This window comes from Halichondria panicea, chromosome 16, assembly GCF_963675165.1.
Source record: "Halichondria panicea chromosome 16, odHalPani1.1, whole genome shotgun sequence".
Classification (NCBI taxonomy): Eukaryota; Metazoa; Porifera; class Demospongiae; order Suberitida; family Halichondriidae; genus Halichondria; species Halichondria panicea.
In genome coordinates, this window is record NC_087392.1 from 1,870,031 (window position 1) to 1,886,545 (window position 16,515).

Here is a 16,515-nt window from a genome sequence, read left to right on the forward strand (position 1 = left end):
CTATGCTTCAGAGTATACTGTTGAGTCAGCAAACATACCTGGGTAATGTTAACATTGTCATAATTTTAAACAAGATGAATCGCAGATTAATATGTACCACAAACAACAAATAATTTTAGCGTGTATTGATTCGGTGGTGATGTGTGAATAATACATGCATGACCATATAACTAGCTTTGCTGATTACGAATGAATAGTTTCAATTGCGCAATGTCCATTTTGTTCTCCTTGAAACTCTCGGAGAGCTACAAAGGATGGCATTAACAGGATATTAATCATACCACTATAATTATATATTATTTCTTCAATGTTATTATTGTATATATAAAAGAGTTGCTTACTTTGAACCAGTCGAGGGATTTTGCTGATTCAGCTGTTGGTCTGTTCCTACAAAACATACAAAACAAGTGGCATGTTGTAATTAAAAGGAAGAATGCAGAATGGAATTGAAATGGAATTGAATAATTATGCAACAGAATGGATCGAGAGACAGTTCAAATTTTGTTGGGGCCATAATACCGTATAGCGCGAAATTCGCGGATTTCGTGGGTTAGCAATCGTACACTAAAATTAAGTCCACGAAAATTGTTCTTTAATTAGAATTATCTGCTATAACGTGCAAAGATTAAAGGCGTGGCTTCCGGTATAAGCAGTTATTTCCATGAACATTGTGCAACGAAATGCTTTTAGAGGCCATTCCACGAAATATAAGTGCCTCGAAGATTTCGCACTATATGGTATTTTATTTTGTCATTTTTGACTTTTTATAATTAAAATTGGCAAATTCAAATATATTATTATGAACATTAATGATGCCATTTGAAAAGATCTCTTTCTAAGCTTTCAGAGAATCATAAAATTAATCGTTGGAATAGATCGAATACACAAAATTCAAGTTGTGGCAGCACAACAAGTACATGGTGAACTGCTAGATTGAACCTTGAACCCTGAACCATCCACTCACTTTGTGGAGAGTACGAATATGTCCCTCAATAGAGCGACGGCCTCAGGGCTGCACACTGATGTGTGGGTGGGGATGTGGTAGGCGACTGAGGTGACGTTGGCTATGGTGTGCACGCTACTGCCACCGCAGAATGGACTACAGCCGTAGAATCTACACCACAAAGAGAAATATAATTGATGATGGTGATGTCACGCACTTTAACAATGAACCCTATGCATGTGAATAAGCACTACAATAAAGCCTACACACTGTAACACTGTATTTTGACAAGGCACAATGTAATGCTATAATTATACAGTAGTGCACTCACATGATGTAGATGATGACCCCCACGCCCCATACATCAGTGCCTGGGCCAATAGATTCTTGTTTGAATACCTCAGGGGCCAAGTACTGGTAGTCTATACAGGGCTCCAGCTGTCCAGTGAGGGACTCCTCACCGTAATGTCTGGCAGCACCAAAGTCTATCAGTTTGAGCACGTCAGCGCTGCGTGTGATCTGAATCATCAAGTTACTGGGCTGTGTGTGTGTGTGTGTGTGTGTGTGTGGGGAGAGAGAAATTTAAACACTAGAATCAGAAGTATATTTCTGAGTGTGAAAACTTTACGTTGTGTGTGTGGGTGTGGCTTACTCGAACGTCCATGTGGACAATGGTGTGAGTGTGTAGGTAGTGGAGTGCATCCAGGAGTTGCCCCATGAGACCTGCTACCATGGTTTCCGTCACCGAGGACTTTCTTACAAGATAATCAAACAGATGTCGTCCATTTATACTGCAGAAACAAAAATTATATGCCTGTAAATGTTTGTCTAAAAGAGTTTTGAGTTTATGTACTTCTCCATGGCAATGGCCATGCCTCCGTTGTACACCCCGCATTGACAGCTGAGGAGGTTGGAGTGTTTGAGTCGAGATAAGATGCACAACTGCCGGAAGAAACTCTCCTCAGAGGAAGCATTGCTCAGTAGTTTGACAGCTACTAACTTTTTGTTGGACTTGAGCTTAGCCAGTTTCACCTCTGAGAACCGGCCCCTGTGTGTGTGTGTGTGTGTGTGTGTGTGTGTGTGTGTGTGTGTGTGTGTGTGTGTGGGTGGGTGTGTGTGTGTGGGTGGATAAGGAGGTGTGTATCAGGGCTTGCATAAGTACAGAATGGCAGCCATTGACTGACTATATGGTTACAAATGTATACACAGCTCTAGAATTGCATTTAGTAATCGTGGATCACGTTATACTGTAATGCAGTTTTAGAGTCTCTCCACACCTTCCTAGGTCACTGATAAAGCTGTACACTTTCTTGATAGGCTTATAGATGATGGGTGCAGTGTACTCCTCGATCATGTTCCTCTGTAGCCACACCTCCTCCCCAGCGTTGGACCCTGACATCACTCGCACCCTCCACACATCACCACGACTCACATCTAGCGGCAGAAATACCTGTGCAAGGTGGAGGGTGGGCTCATGCATGACTAATTTATCTCTTTATAACAGCCGATGATTACAGTAACCTGATACACACAGTCATGCTATTGCCTTGAGAGTAGGGGGGACTGAGGTGATTCAGATTTAAAGAGGTGTCACCTTATAAGAAGAGCATTATAGACGGATAGTGTTAACTATACACATAGTTTAGAAGTACCCTCATTATTGACTCATGTACTAGCTCACCTGACCAGGGTGTGACTTGTAGACCTGTTCAGCTACAGCTGGCTGCGTCTCCACGGCAATGTAATACGTCTCTTCAGGAGGGAGCACTGAATTAAGTTGGGACACTCTCTTCAGGGCACCTGGTGATCTACATGCATGCATGTATACATAATAGCATAGATACTATTATAGATTGACAAAAAATATTGCTGGGAAGAAACCAACCTTGGGGGTACGAGCGAGTGGGCTGAGAGGGGGTAATAGATGTAGCTGCGGTCAGAGCTCTGGGACGCACTGTTAGTCTTCTGGGTCAACCACCTCTTGAGAAGCCGTGGGGATAGGGAGAGACCCGCACTCTTGCGGAACATTGTCTGCTCAATGTCAGCAATGGAGGCGTGGTAGCTATGGGGACGGTCAGGCCTGGGTAGGGTCGTCAGTGAGGATGAAACAATGGACGTCATGGGTACACTCAATCGTGGGGACAATGGCAACTTTGCAGTCTTAGTGACCGAGACTGCAGGTTTGTTGGAGCCTAAGAACTGTTGACAGAGCAATAAATGGAGTCACTAATATATACAGCCGGCAACTATAGAGAACACTGTATACATACACATAACCACTAACACCCTAGTCTCGTTCCCAGGCCGATAAAACAGAAGGAAGAAAAAAACCACCCAGCATTCAATTAAAGAAAAAAACGGCCTGGGACCGAGGCTACCCATGCCACCCACACACGCACTGTGAATCCGGTCTTCTGTGGCCAGTCCCCCTCAAAGTCACTGTCTGAGTCCGGCATGGAGTCCACACTCGAGTCAGAGTCACTCCACTCCAGACCAATGGATGGGTGACGAGGTACCAGACTACTGGCAGCTGACTTGCCAAATATGAGTGCTGAGGGACGGGGAGTGTACAAGCTACTTAGGCTGGTAACTAGGACTACAACAACACTACCGTTTTCTAGCGAGGGATACTATGACCTATAATATAATTATAGCTATTTCGTCATAATAATTTATACTCCTTAGCATGACAATAGCATAAGCATGCAACTCCTCACCTCTCTTCATCTGCAGCTGTGAGAATAGGATCGACTGAAGGTCAGTCACCCAGTGTTCCGTTACATCTTTACGATCGGTACGGAAACGAAACCCTGCCCCTCCCTCCTCACTGAACTGGAACTCACTGGTACCTTCCTTATTCACCTTACCGTTCAATGTCTGTGTGTGTGTGCACGCGTGTGTGTGTGTGTGTGTGTGGGGGGGGGGGGGGCATATTTGAGTATGCAACTGCATGATAATACCGTATATGCTTTTGTATTTAGTACACCTTTATTCCTAGTTCGAAGTGGAAGAACCCGTCCTTGTCAGCAGGTGTGGCCACAATGATCCGGTGATCAAACAGGTACACCTGCATCGTCTCCTCCTTACCACCATAAGTTGAGAACACTAGCAAGTCCTGTGTGGGGAGTGTATCACATTATGGTTGGAGCTTAATTGATAACGAGACAATGTGGAATGTGGTCAAGGATTTCGATGATTGTAATGACCAGGTTTTTACTTAGATATGGTATCTGTTTACGAATAAAACCAGAGGCCATAGTTTAAGCATAAGGTGATGATGTGTGTATACAGCTATGTATGGAAGTAGAAGTGTAATAGTTCAGAAATGTGTACTTATATATCAACAGGACATCTGGCATGTGGTCTATTGTAATGCATGATCACTAACAAGAGGTCAAAGGTGGCCCACCTGCCTCCATAGAGTACCATGAGAGATGACATTGGCTCGGGGAATTCCTCTAAGCAGGCTCAGCGTGATTATGCTGTTGGTCTCCTTGGGGATCTTCTGCATTAGCTCCAGTGCTTCCTATGTACATGCATGTATATATATATGCACATACATGTACACAAGCATAACGGCAAATGTTTGAAGCACAGAATGAATGGCAACATGTTAACTACGGAAGTAACGGTCCATTAGGTAAACAAACGGTATGTTTTTGGACTAGTTAATGTATAGCTATAAATACATTCATTGTGAGCCATGAGCTTGTATTGAATGTTTTAAAATAACACTGAAAACTAACGAGCACAACTGGCTACTCAAGTTACATAACGGCACCCACACTTGGCATTATTATTTTAAGAGCTGTGTACGTACAATGAACAAGCAACTCCCCCACCTTCCAACTCACTTCAATCTTTGTCGTGTCCATATTGACTTTACGTGTGTCCTTCAACAAATCTCTAATTAAGAGCTGGTATCTAGGCAACCTTTGCACGGGGGCAATGAGCAAGTCCTCAATATTCAGCTTCTGCCTCAGCTCTAGTTGTCTAGAAGTGAAGAAATCATCGTACTCCAAACGAGTTGAATCAGATACGGGTTTGTTCTTGCAATATGCCACGTACTTGCTCGTGAACTCAGAGCCCTAGGGAGGAACAAGACGATAATTTGATACAGCTGTGAGCAAATAGTGACTAGGACCAGGGTTTTAGTTAGCCTAGGCGTGGCAACAATTGGGAGTGGAAGTGGGTGCAAGGACAATTAATGGCTAGTGTACTTGGCGTTGCTATTGCAACACTCTCTATAATAATTATACTGTAAGGTAACGGTTATTGCACGCACTATAAAAATAACCAACACACTCTAGTGTAGTCAAAACAATGAGAGGGCATGTTTATAAACATAAGCAGACAGTATAATAATTATGTGAGTGTGCATGTGTACATACACGCACGCACATGCTTCAAGAACACTCCGACCATGGCTTCTGCATCCTCTGCATGGTACACCTGCATTGCTGGGAGGAGGATCCTGTGAGGGTGTGGTGTGTGTGAGGGGTGTGGGAGTGGTGGTGTGGTGTGTGTGTGTGTGAGGAATGTGGGAGCGGTGGTGTGGTGTGTGTGAAGGATGTGGGAGCGGTGGTGTGGTGTGTGTGAGGGATGTGGGAGCGGTGGTGTGGTGTGTGTGAGGGATGTGGACAGTGAGTGCCAATTGATGGGACACTCCTAACACAAGCCCCACAACAACCATAACACATTCAAAGCATGTCCATTTCCTCTGACAACATACCAACAACTTAATAATAATATAATGAGACTGGACTGGCAATTTTCATATTTGCTAACGTGCCACACAAGATTCTTTCACGGCTTACTCGCGATGAAAGCTGTAAATTTCAGGTAGTGTCGAGAAGATGGATAAGATATCTGTCTTGAGGGTGGGGGGTACATTTGGACCCCCAGCACGGATATGGTTCAGGTAGTCCTGCAATTAGGTTAATTAACTAAAACGAATACAGTGCATAATGCATCAGCTGATTCGTAGTACACAGTGTGATAATCACTTAGCTACATAGTGATTTAACTATAGTACAATCATCATTAATTTTTGTGTGCACAGTGTAGCTCAGCATGAATACTTGAGGGAGATTAAATGACACCAGTGCATGCTTACCTCAAAGGTTACTCTCAATCTCTCCACATACTCTTTCTCAGAGTCAACAAACTCTTTCAACACAAACCTACATCATGGTCAGTGCAGTCTCATAGTGTTTGGGCACAACCACACTCACAGCATAGTGCATGAATACACTCACCTCCTGTGCTCTAGAACTTTTTGGACAGAGGGATCACTGATTTCTGTCATTATCACAGTGTGTATGTGCACAATGCATGCAGCAGTTTAACTGCTAGCTAGCTGGTCTTCGATCTAGTTCTACAAAGAATTACTGACCATTACCAGCTTGTTCTAACGACGACCTTTCCCCTAAAATCAATAGCAACTTGCAAACACATGCAACATCTAGTTACTAAACTTCACTCTTCTGTCTATGGTGGTACTTGTCTGTTGCATAGAGTTATAATGGCCACTAGTCATGTCAATGTTAGCCTCCTGGAGAGCCATCTGAGCACGAATGCAGTCATCCCAGATGATTGTCCATACGAGACTATTGGAGGCTCAGGGGCTACCATTGTGAGACGGCCAAGTTTGAGTTTGAGTTTGAATATGCTCTCCTGTGTGCCTGAGAGGGGACTATTGCAGGTCAATAGGAGCTACAATTCCTCTCCTGTTGAGAGTGAGCTGTCCTCTGGCAGGAAGAGTGTGAGCGAGAGCATAGTAAGGTGGCAGGAAGACGAAGTGATCTCGTGGCTGGACGAAACTGGATTTGGAGAATATGCCGTACATATATTATAGAAGAGAGAGGCTCTAGATCTATACTGATGAATTATATCTCAGGACATGTAATGCTTTAATTATTAATATTTTCTCTGTAGGATATATTCAGAAATCACTCTATACGGACTGGTAGACTACTGCTAACTCTTGAGGAGTCACACTTGCTGGAGATGGGGATAAATTCAGTCGGTCACAGACTGGAGATCATGGATGCCCTGAACCACCTTCGTCAGGATGCTGGGCTTGTTGACAGGAGCAAGCTGGTAGGCATTAAGACACTAATGAAACAGTAAGTGTCCTTGAGGCAATTTGAACGGTTACAAAACATTGATTGTTCTTAATACACTATTTGCGCATTACTATGTTTGGAGATAGCTACAAACCTGCACTAACTGTGTGCAGGCTTGATATTGCTCGAGATGAGGAGATGCAACACCGCTACCCTAAAAGGATAATACTGGTCAGGCACGGAGAGGTGAGTTCATTACCTTACCACATACCCAACAGCACACATGACCTTATTTACTGATTCACTCCGTATCCTAGGTAACTTCCAGTGAAGGGTGCAGTAAAAGGTTATAGCACAAAACATAGTCTATAACCCTACATTGTCATATTGACCTGAGCTAGCTAGCAGTCTAAACTACTTATTACATGTTCATGAGGCTTGAAACACTGCAGTTCAATCCTTGCTCTGTGTTTCTAGAGTCAAGGCTGTGGCTCAGAGGTAGAGGAGTACAGTGCATGCAGTGTTGGTAGACTTGTGCAATGCAAATTGAAAACGGCAGCTCCTGATATTGGTGGGCTGGTCTGGTCAAAGTTTATGGCTTCCAGTAGAACCTAGCTGCTTGGAGAAGTAGCTAGCTCTCATACTTGACAGCTGTAACTGTTCTAACTGCATATTCTGAGGCACAAAAGTGGCTGTGAGAGCAAGCTTGACTGTCTCCATACATGTACATTGATGTTCAAATATTAATGACTGTTTTGCTGTTTTTGCAGTAAATAAATCAGTTGTTGACTGGTTGCCTAGTAATTATGGCTTATAACCAACCAATGCCGAGGGCGTACCAGTCAATAACTATAACTTACCACATACCCAACAGCACTTACTACATACCCAATACAACAAACACTATCCATACACTGCACACCATCAGTCGCAAGGCAATGTGGATCACACTATCTATCAGAGTACACCCGACCGCTATCTTGAGTTGACAGAAAAAGGGAGAACACAAGCCTATGTAAGTGGTCCACGTAATACAACGTGATCTGTATTGCATGCACTCACAACCATCACTACTCTAGGCTGCTGGTATAGAGCTCAAGGAACTGTTACACGAAGAGTCTGTCACTTTCTATGTGTCTCCTTTCACACGCTCCAAGCATACTTTTGAGCAAATTAGAAAATGTTTCCACGATGAGCAGGTACGGATAAAGTTGCAACTTCATAAGTACGTGCGTGAGTATATTTGTCGCTATATTCTGTGCAGGTGCTACAAGTGAGAACTGATCCTCGCATACGAGAGCAGGAGTGGGGAAACTTCCAGGACCCGGCCAAGATGCCCGAAATCATTGCTGAGAGAAGGACCATCGGTTCATTCTACTACCGATTCCCTACTGGAGAAAGGTGCAAACCACACGTCAAGTAGTAGTACGCTAATATAAACTGTACAAGCTCATAATTATGGTTATAGAAATGCCACTGTTTGATACTCTGTATTGTATTGATCTGGTCCTATGTAGTGGTGCTGATGTGTACGATCGTGTGTCCACCTTCTTGGAGACACTCTATCGGGACATGGAGAAGGGTGGCTGTGGCCAGAACGCTGTCATTGTCTCACACGGCCTCTTTTGTCGACTCTTTCTGACCCGCTACTACCACTGGTCGGTGAGTAGATCCCTCTATTGTGACATCCTTCATTCAATATTAGCATTCTTTTTGTGTTGCTAGTTTTGTCTATGTACAAAGGAACCCCTGTTATAGGCTTTCCCCTCAACAATCCCTTAATGTAATTATAGTGTTGTTCTGTGCTAATGGTCGGTGCTCTCCCTCCAGATTGACAAGTTCCACAAGCTTTGGAATTTCAAGAATGGTCAGTATGCCATTATGGAGCTGCTGCCAAGTGGCAGCTACAGACTTGTATCCGAACTAAAATCGAACCCTTAGCGACCATGCAATCTTTGTACAATATAGGTTGGCAAGTATTTAGTGTTTTTTTTTATAGACTTGATGTTTGGTGTTACCAATCTGATACACAATGATATTAAACAGTTATATATAACAGTGACATCAACAATATGACCTCTCTCTATATAATAATGAATGGCTAGCAAGTCTATTTTTTCCAGAATGTGTTCTTTTTTTTCTTCTGCCTCTTTGCAATTCTATTCTGATGACCCACTGATTTTTTAGGGTACTTGTCATTAATCGGGTGTTTAAGGTTCAGTTCAGAGATAATCTTTAGGTAGTCTTGAAAATTGCTCCTCTTTAGATACAATAGAAGTGTTCTTCTCCTGTGAACCAGTTGCACTAGTGAGCGAAGAGAGCCATAATCTTTCCTGTGCTTCTTCATGTGTTCTGACATTTGCTTAATGCGTATCGTTAACACTGCAACTGTGTGTGTGTGTGTGTGTGTGTGTGTGTGTGTGTGTGTGTGTGTGGTGGGGGGGGGGGGGATACTTAACAATAGGGTAGTATTACAGAGGATTTCAGGTTGGTTGGCAGAAGTTAAAAGTTGAGTGCAGTCAACCATGACCACTCATTACATTAATAGAAGAAATACACAGGTCATGGTTGAGTGCAACCTGAAATCCTCTGTCATTATAACACAGGTAGCAACAGGGTCATTATAACACAGGTAGCAACAGGGTCATTTAAAATCAGCTCTGGAACTTTGTTCTGAAGGTCCAACTTCAATGATTTTCTGGCTATAGCTAGAAGGAGCTCTTTCAGATGGTATGTTCAAATATCAAACTTGAAACAGGACATAATTCCCAAAAAGAGAATGTGGTATACAAGCCAAAAATAGACTTTGATTTTAACGCATAATCTAAAGAAAAGCTTTCAGAAAATTAATTAGACCAATGGAACTAAAGTTATGGCCGCGTTCAAAGATACTCTATTTAATACATGTACTAGGATCTCACTCTGTACAGTGGTTGAGCCGGTGTCTCCGGGCCTGGCCTGCATCTGACTGATGGTGTCGGCTACTGCAGCCTTCTTGTGCTCCCTCTCACAGGCCATATCCAGGCTGAATATACGCTGCACCTGTGAGTCTGCCCTGGGGCAGTTCAACAACTTCATAACAACACAGTGAGGTAGATCATCGACACATAGTAGTACAGCACATGACTTGGTACAAGTAACCGTGGGCAGAAAACCTCAATTCATCGCCTAGACGCAAACTCACTCTTTAAGTATTTTCACTTGCTCAAAGTCGGGCATGAACTTTGGCGAGGACTTCAGATTGGCCTCATCGAAGTGTCGTGCAGAGAGATGAAAACCGGCACACCATCTCGTAACTGTATTAGGCAAGAGTAATGAATGCATCCTAAAGAGGCAGTGATTCTTACCCTCTGGGACTGTTCTCACTGTAGATAGACTGACACACCTACTGAGGGCACTTCTCAGTCCACTGCAAGACCACATCTCATTGGAACTCCGGTCACCACCAAATAACAGTGAATATGTACGGTAATCGCTCCGTATAACAATGATACTCAGTACCCACGTGGTCGTGGTTTTGTGTGCTAAATGAACTTGAGGAGTACGAGTCGTCTTATATTCAAGGGTGTAAAGTTGCTTTCAGCCAGAGCAGTCACTGTAAGAAGTATGGCCTACTCAATAGAGGAGCGTGGCAGCCAATACAGTCTTGACTACAGAGTGTACTTCAGTAAGTGGTCTGCCCCTAGCCTTTTGATGAGCAGTTGTATTTATTGAAATTGTCCATCGTTAATTTTGTAGAGAAGGGTGATAAGTATGTGTCACCATTCCATGATGTCCCACTGTATGCTAATGCTGAGAAGACAGTGTACAACGCGATCATGGAGGTGCCCCGATGGTCTAATGCCAAAATGGAGGTTAGTGCAGTCAATAATACTCAGAGGAGGTACGACAGGTGCGGTGCATCTCAAGAAATTAGCCTTTGATTGAGCAATAGTTATCCGCCCACGTCGTATGTTTTTGCTGAGGCTAATTGCTTGAGCTGCACTGCGCCTGTCGGACCTCCTCTGATGTATAATTATGTTTGCCGATTAACACTAGAAATTTCTTGCTAGATATCTGTTGCGGACAAGTTGAACCCCATTAAGCAAGACGTGAAGAAAGGCAAAGCACGTTTTGTGAGCAACGTGTTCCCTTACCACGGGTACATGTGGAACTACGGTGCACTGCCTCAGACGTGGGAGGACCCCTCCCATATGGACCCCAACACCAACTGCAAGGGAGACAATGACCCTCTAGATGTGTGTGAGATTGGGTACCGTGTGGCCAAGAGGGGGGAAGTGCGACAAGTCAAAGTGCTTGGCTGTGTGGCTCTCATTGATGAGGGTGAGAAATGCCTGACGTATAATAGGAGATAAGAGGGAATGTGTTTATTAGGAACTAGTGTGTGGGAACTGTAATGTCATTGTGAGTATGTCATTGTGAGTGTGTATGTGTAATAGAGCCAACATTGTGTGTGTGTGTGTGTGTCCGTCCACGTGTGTGTACGAGTTACCAAATCTGCGTAGTTTGGGGTATTTTTGTTGTAGATATATTTCCTATGTTCTTCATACTCACAATAGGTGAGACGGACTGGAAGGTACTGGCGATTGATGTAACTGATCCACTAGCGGAGAAACTCAATGGTGAGAATTAAACACTCCACCCTCATTTATCCCTCACCCTCCGTAGATGTGTCTGATATTGAGACGGAGATGCCTGGATTCTTAGCAGTGAGTTGATTTATAGCAAAGGTTAGCACATGATTCAGACGTGTGTTGCCCCTCAACCCAGGCCACAGTGGAGTGGTTCACAAAGTACAAGGTGCCTGCTGGAAAACCAAAGAATAACTTTGCATTCAATGGAAAAGCAATGGACAAAGTGAGCGGCTTAGTTAAATATGTTCTGTATGCAACAGTGTACTCATTGTGTTGAGTACCTTGCTATATGGTACTTATTGTTGTCTGGTCTACTCTCAAATGTTGCAGTGAAAAGAGATCAGGATTTAATTTAGTTCATATTGTTATGCCTCGGTGCGCATGCGCAAGCGGGGTATACGGTAGTGTGTTTGTGTGTGTGTGTGTGTGTGTAGACTGCTATAGCTGCTCAAGGATGAATCAAGTGCAAGTAAGAGTTTCTATAGGCTTCTAGTCATGTTTACTTGGATTTTAATTCGTGGATTTGCAAAATAATGCTTCGTTCTTGAGTTATGCCTACTTGGAATGCCATTGCAGCCTTTTCAGAAAAGTACGTAGCCAAACTTGTTTACCGAGTGTTGCTACTCTACTTAGTAGTTAGCTCTGCACTAGAACGCTAGCTATTGGTAGCTGCAAGAGTGAGAAGAGAGCTGCAAGGCTCTGCTGATGCAGCCATTAATTTTTGACTTGAACTTTTGGCATCGATCGTTTTTAACAACAATCATGGTGGATCATTACCCACTCTTTGTGTTTGCATGCAAAAATGTTCATCATAATTATGAGTGTATAAAAGCTTTTAGTAGCTTTACGTTATGTAGCTTTGGCATCTCCATCGAGGCATCAGCACCTGCGGTGCTTTCATTGTTGTTGTTCTTTTTTCCAGGATTTCACCACCCGTATAGTGGCTGAGACTCACGACCAGTGGGAGAAGTTGATGAAGAACCAACATTCTGACCCCACCTCCATTAGTCGGTAAGGTTATGCATTATAATAACTGTGTGTGTATGTGTAGAATGACTGTATCACATGATTTTTAGGGTATCCCGAGAGGTACAGAGTACATTGATTTTTAAGTTTGAGTTAAAATCAAATTCACACTGTGTGCTCACTTACAGAGCCAACACGACGGTGGCGGGTGACTATCTCGTGTCTCAGACTGATGCTGCCGGAGTAGTGGCCACTTCACCACCCCCCGCCCCAGACACACCCATTGACCCCATTGGTAGGTGGGATTATTTGGTGCTCTTGATGATAATAGTCTTTTCCTTTTCTTTCAGTGGACAAGTGGCACTATGTGCAGTGAAGAACTTAACAATATTAAATTGCTGTTTGAATCAAATTTTAAACTGATTTTTTTGAGAATTGTGCATCAAATGAGAAATGTAATTAATTTGCTGAGAGATATGATTGAAACAATGGTGTTGTTCTGGAGCAAGTTTGTTTGTTTCTACGTCTTCTCGAGGGTGTGATAACAGAAAGTGGAGAAACCAGCGTCCAGAGCATCAGTGAGACAAGCACCATGGGATACCAGCAGCTGTAGGGGGGAGGGGGTTATGGAACGTGCCTCTTCATTGCATCAACTATACATTGTAGCTGCTCTGAAAGTTATAAGAAAATTACAATAAGGAAGTGGGCCCCTGCACTTCAGAAGGTACGGGGTCCTTGTATGTATAATTACTGTTTGGATAACATTATAATTCAAATACTACGCTTACGGTGGCTTAGTGTGAACACTGACCTTTTCCAGACTTGCGTTCTTGTTGTTGAGGCAGTAAATGAGAGGAGTGCAGCCGCTAATGTCCTTAGCATGCACAGAGACATTGTTCCCGTCCAGGAGGACTCTCACACAGCTGTCGGCGTTGGCCATACAGGCGTGGTGGAGTGGGGTCATCTTGGCCAGGTCCACTGCTGCTTTGTTGGCACCGACCTCCAGGAGAAACTTAACCATCGACTCTTGACCATTGCCGGCAGCTATGGGGTATATTGACACGTAATCATTATTATAATTAAAATGTATCATGCATTTCTAGTATCTACAGCTGTCTTAATCATTGTTCAAAGGGGAATGAATATTAAAACACATACAATGGTAATGACATACGTCATAATTATTATAAACTTAGTACTGATTATTATCAGCTGTACAATGCATACATAAATGTACATGAGACATCGTCCAATCAGCTCTCACCTAGCATGAGGGGAGTCTGGTTGAGCTTCCCTCCGAGCACGTCCACTGACACATCTCGAGATAGTATCTGGGTGGCCATCTTCTCTAGGCCCTTGGAACAGGCATGATGTAGTACCTGGAATCCGTGGGCGTCCACACTCGCTATGCCCTGGGGGGAAATAAGCATCATATCCATGCAGTTACAATGCAGACACATAAATAGAGGCTGTATAATAGCATGTTGGACTGTGCTATGGCCGTGGGCGTCCACACTCGCTATACCCTGGGGGGAAATAAGCATCATATCCATGCAGTTACAATGCAGACACATAAATAGAGGCTGTATAATAGCATGTTGGACTGTGCTATAAGGGGGTGGTGTTGTGTTGCATGCCTATGGTAATCACACTTTATTGTGGCCACATTATGAACACAACTGAAGGTAAATGGTCGCAATGTGCAGACTCACTTGGCTGTGTTCTGGTAGGCTCCTGAGCAGGTGCAGACCAATCTCCTCATGACCCTACACATAGAAAAAAAAGATTTTAAATCCATACAGACTAAAATAATTAAGAAGTGAGGCTCCCTATTTAATCTTGGCAGACACAACGTACTCTTGCTGAGGCTAGAATAAGAGGGGTTTCTTTCTCAAGGGTCAGAGGATAGAGGTCAACTCGTGTGCTGACTATCAGTAGCTCCACTGTCTTCAGAGACCCGTGAGCACTGGGACAAAGGGAGAGAGGGGAGGTAGGTAGTGAAATGGTCGGCATTATTGAATTGCTAAAGAAATAGCCTACCGTGTGAAATTATGATAGCGTAACATTAGTATGCTTACAGAACTGGTCTAGTATTTACAGAGTATACACAAACAGATCAGCATCACTCATGTGTAGTTGATTGTCTCAAAGCTCATCAAATCCTGGGGACTGCACCAGTACACGCACGCAGACTTACATGGCTAGTTGCAGTGCAGTCAGTTGGTCTTGGCCACGTGCATTAGGATCAACATCGTCATCTTGTAGCAGCTCCCTGCAGGTGTGTGTGTGGTGTGTGTGTGTGTGTGTGTGTGTGTGTGTGTGTGTGTGTGTGTGTGTGTGTGTGTGTGGTGTGTGTGTAGTACGTGGGAAATCAACCAACACTAACTAAACACATTGACCACCACCAGATAACTAATGTATAGGCCTTGCCCAATTATGCTCAAAATTTTGCCTATTAGTCTAGTCTCCAAGTCTCATGCATTGTACCTATTAGTCTTTAATCATTACCCATTAGTCTCAAAATCATCAACGAGAATTATACTGCAACATCACAGACGCTTCTATATAATCTTCTAAAGAAGTATTATTGGTGAAAAGAGTCAACTGATCTAGTAGTACTACTATAGCACCTTCCATACGTATATAATTATACTAGTCTATAGCCACGACGTGGACCATGTGCTCAGAAGTACGTGTAACGGTTAACCATTAGTTATTCATGCTACTGAGCTTCTATAAAACTACCAACATTTGGTAAAAATTGCCTAATAGGCTAATATTTTTTGCCTATTAGGCTGGCATAATGCTCAATGCTCCACTGCACCTATTAGTCTCAAAATTATGCTAGTATACTTGGGCAAGGGCTACTAATGTACCTATCAAGGGCAAGCCCCACCTCCCCCAGTGCAGGCATAGGTGAGGATTTGAAACATACATAATTCAGCTGCATCACATCGATCTGGGGACAACCTCGATGTCAAATCCCATGTATATACAAGTGCAATGATCAGTACCAGATCAGCACATGGCTGTGTAGTTAATGCGCATAAATCAATTGCACTACCTCTGGGGCAAAGTTCAAGATCAAATCCCACCTATGGCCCCACCTATGCCCGTACTGGGGGAGGTGGGGGCTTGCCATTGATAGGTGCATAAGCATATTCACCAGCCAACTAAGCATATTTATTGACAACACACCAACCAGCTAAGCATATTGACATACAAAATAATTAACGAGAATTTAAACAGGATACTGTATTTCAGTATCGGTTCTCCTAGCAACCAAATAAAGCAATTCACGGGCCATTACATCCATGGAAATATAAGCTCGTACTCTAAACCACTACAAAGGACATAGCTGAGCTAGCTAGCTAGTAGCAAGCTATGCTCACCTTACAGTCTCTGTGTTGTCCTGACGTAACAGAGTGTGTGCATGTGAGGAGGAGAAGGTTATCAGAGGACATGAGCAGGTGTTACAATGTAGCACTCTGTTATTGAACTGGTGGACGTGCAAAAACCAGCTGCTACATTTATTTCCAGGGCAGGATAATTAGATCTAGACACATTTACCATGCACTGTGAAAACTAGATAAGGCTGATAGCAACTGTATTAACGTTTATATACACCTGATTTGCTAGCTAGATCTGTACTGATAGGTTTTGTATAAAGATTAATACAAGTTTAGACACGTACACATGGGCACACACCTCCATGACAGCCGTATGAAAGGCCTCCAGCTTAGCACTTGAGTTTCCCATGATTATCTTGTTCAATGCTTTCTGAAGTGAACTCTAAAGATCCAAGACGCGTACACATCAAGATCATGAATGCTGAATGCTGAACCTGGTATATGATCATGCATGACACACCCTCATTAAAGTTTAATGGGCGTGTTCAAAATTT

At 43.3% G+C, this 16,515-nt stretch overlaps 5 protein-coding genes across 5 annotated transcripts; 2 read left to right on the forward strand and 3 right to left on the reverse strand.

The window, feature by feature from the left end:
* Positions 1-37: 37 nt before the first annotated feature.
* On the reverse strand, positions 38-6,360 carry LOC135349926 (kalirin-like). Its single transcript, XM_064548587.1, has 18 exons — positions 6,202-6,360; positions 6,060-6,126; positions 5,761-5,870; positions 5,345-5,417; positions 4,798-5,031; positions 4,353-4,469; positions 3,930-4,058; positions 3,661-3,820; positions 3,343-3,494; positions 2,829-3,142; positions 2,625-2,751; positions 2,221-2,393; positions 1,797-1,991; positions 1,596-1,734; positions 1,275-1,483; positions 965-1,114; positions 342-387; positions 38-245 (listed from the first exon to the last, which is right to left on the reverse strand). Exons 1-18 carry the CDS (start codon positions 6,249-6,251, stop codon positions 171-173), a joined length of 2,520 nt encoding a protein of 839 aa, XP_064404657.1. The 5' UTR covers positions 6,252-6,360; the 3' UTR covers positions 38-170.
* LOC135349948 (uncharacterized) lies at positions 6,359-9,069 on the forward strand. The gene is made up of 8 exons (XM_064548621.1): positions 6,359-6,785; positions 6,881-7,071; positions 7,185-7,257; positions 7,940-8,026; positions 8,091-8,210; positions 8,276-8,412; positions 8,529-8,673; positions 8,842-9,069. The coding sequence occupies exons 1-8, from the start codon at positions 6,399-6,401 to the stop codon at positions 8,950-8,952; spliced, it is 1,251 nt and encodes a 416-aa protein (XP_064404691.1). The 5' UTR covers positions 6,359-6,398; the 3' UTR covers positions 8,953-9,069.
* Positions 8,991-10,520, reverse strand: LOC135349983 (uncharacterized). Its single transcript, XM_064548670.1, has 4 exons — positions 10,359-10,520; positions 10,196-10,307; positions 9,933-10,066; positions 8,991-9,399 (listed from the first exon to the last, which is right to left on the reverse strand). The coding sequence occupies exons 1-4, from the start codon at positions 10,432-10,434 to the stop codon at positions 9,122-9,124; spliced, it is 600 nt and encodes a 199-aa protein (XP_064404740.1). The 5' UTR covers positions 10,435-10,520; the 3' UTR covers positions 8,991-9,121.
* On the forward strand, positions 10,500-13,086 carry LOC135349969 (uncharacterized). Its single transcript, XM_064548652.1, has 9 exons — positions 10,500-10,678; positions 10,750-10,865; positions 11,064-11,334; positions 11,571-11,633; positions 11,680-11,720; positions 11,782-11,868; positions 12,568-12,656; positions 12,800-12,906; positions 12,962-13,086. The coding sequence occupies exons 1-9, from the start codon at positions 10,540-10,542 to the stop codon at positions 12,985-12,987; spliced, it is 939 nt and encodes a 312-aa protein (XP_064404722.1). The 5' UTR covers positions 10,500-10,539; the 3' UTR covers positions 12,988-13,086.
* On the reverse strand, positions 13,013-16,472 carry LOC135349972 (putative ankyrin repeat domain-containing protein 20A2). Its single transcript, XM_064548656.1, has 8 exons — positions 16,320-16,472; positions 16,004-16,023; positions 14,809-14,883; positions 14,469-14,577; positions 14,324-14,377; positions 13,876-14,023; positions 13,423-13,655; positions 13,013-13,218 (listed from the first exon to the last, which is right to left on the reverse strand). The coding sequence occupies exons 1-8, from the start codon at positions 16,368-16,370 to the stop codon at positions 13,132-13,134; spliced, it is 777 nt and encodes a 258-aa protein (XP_064404726.1). The 5' UTR covers positions 16,371-16,472; the 3' UTR covers positions 13,013-13,131.
* Positions 16,473-16,515: the final 43 nt, after the last annotated feature.

Coding starts and splice junctions, on each gene's coding strand:
- LOC135349926 (XM_064548587.1), bottom strand. CDS start 6,251: ATGACAGAAATCAGTGATCCCTCTGTCCAAAAAGTTCTAGAGCACAGG. Junction 3,143..3,342: donor CACAGAAGACCGGATTCACA/GTGCGTGTGTGG, acceptor CTCTGTCAACAG/TTCTTAGGCTCCAACAAACC. Junction 2,394..2,624: donor ACAAGTCACACCCTGGTCAG/GTGAGCTAGTAC, acceptor CACCTTGCACAG/GTATTTCTGCCGCTAGATGT.
- LOC135349948 (XM_064548621.1), top strand. CDS start 6,399: ATGCAACATCTAGTTACTAAACTTCACTCTTCTGTCTATGGTGGTACT. Junction 8,413..8,528: donor CGATTCCCTACTGGAGAAAG/GTGCAAACCACA, acceptor GGTCCTATGTAG/TGGTGCTGATGTGTACGATC. Junction 8,674..8,841: donor CCCGCTACTACCACTGGTCG/GTGAGTAGATCC, acceptor CTCTCCCTCCAG/ATTGACAAGTTCCACAAGCT.
- LOC135349983 (XM_064548670.1), bottom strand. CDS start 10,434: ATGTGGTCTTGCAGTGGACTGAGAAGTGCCCTCAGTAGGTGTGTCAGT. Junction 10,308..10,358: donor AGTGAGAACAGTCCCAGAGG/GTAAGAATCACT, acceptor TGCCTAATACAG/TTACGAGATGGTGTGCCGGT. Junction 9,400..9,932: donor CGGCTCAACCACTGTACAGA/GTGAGATCCTAG, acceptor ACACACACACAG/TTGCAGTGTTAACGATACGC.
- LOC135349969 (XM_064548652.1), top strand. CDS start 10,540: ATGAACTTGAGGAGTACGAGTCGTCTTATATTCAAGGGTGTAAAGTTG. Junction 11,721..11,781: donor AGATGCCTGGATTCTTAGCA/GTGAGTTGATTT, acceptor CCCTCAACCCAG/GCCACAGTGGAGTGGTTCAC. Junction 11,869..12,567: donor ATGGAAAAGCAATGGACAAA/GTGAGCGGCTTA, acceptor TCTTTTTTCCAG/GATTTCACCACCCGTATAGT.
- LOC135349972 (XM_064548656.1), bottom strand. CDS start 16,370: ATGGGAAACTCAAGTGCTAAGCTGGAGGCCTTTCATACGGCTGTCATG. Junction 16,024..16,319: donor TTCATACGGCTGTCATGGAG/GTGTGTGCCCAT, acceptor CTGTTACGTCAG/GACAACACAGAGACTGTAAG. Junction 13,656..13,875: donor CCAGACTCCCCTCATGCTAG/GTGAGAGCTGAT, acceptor TATACCCCATAG/CTGCCGGCAATGGTCAAGAG.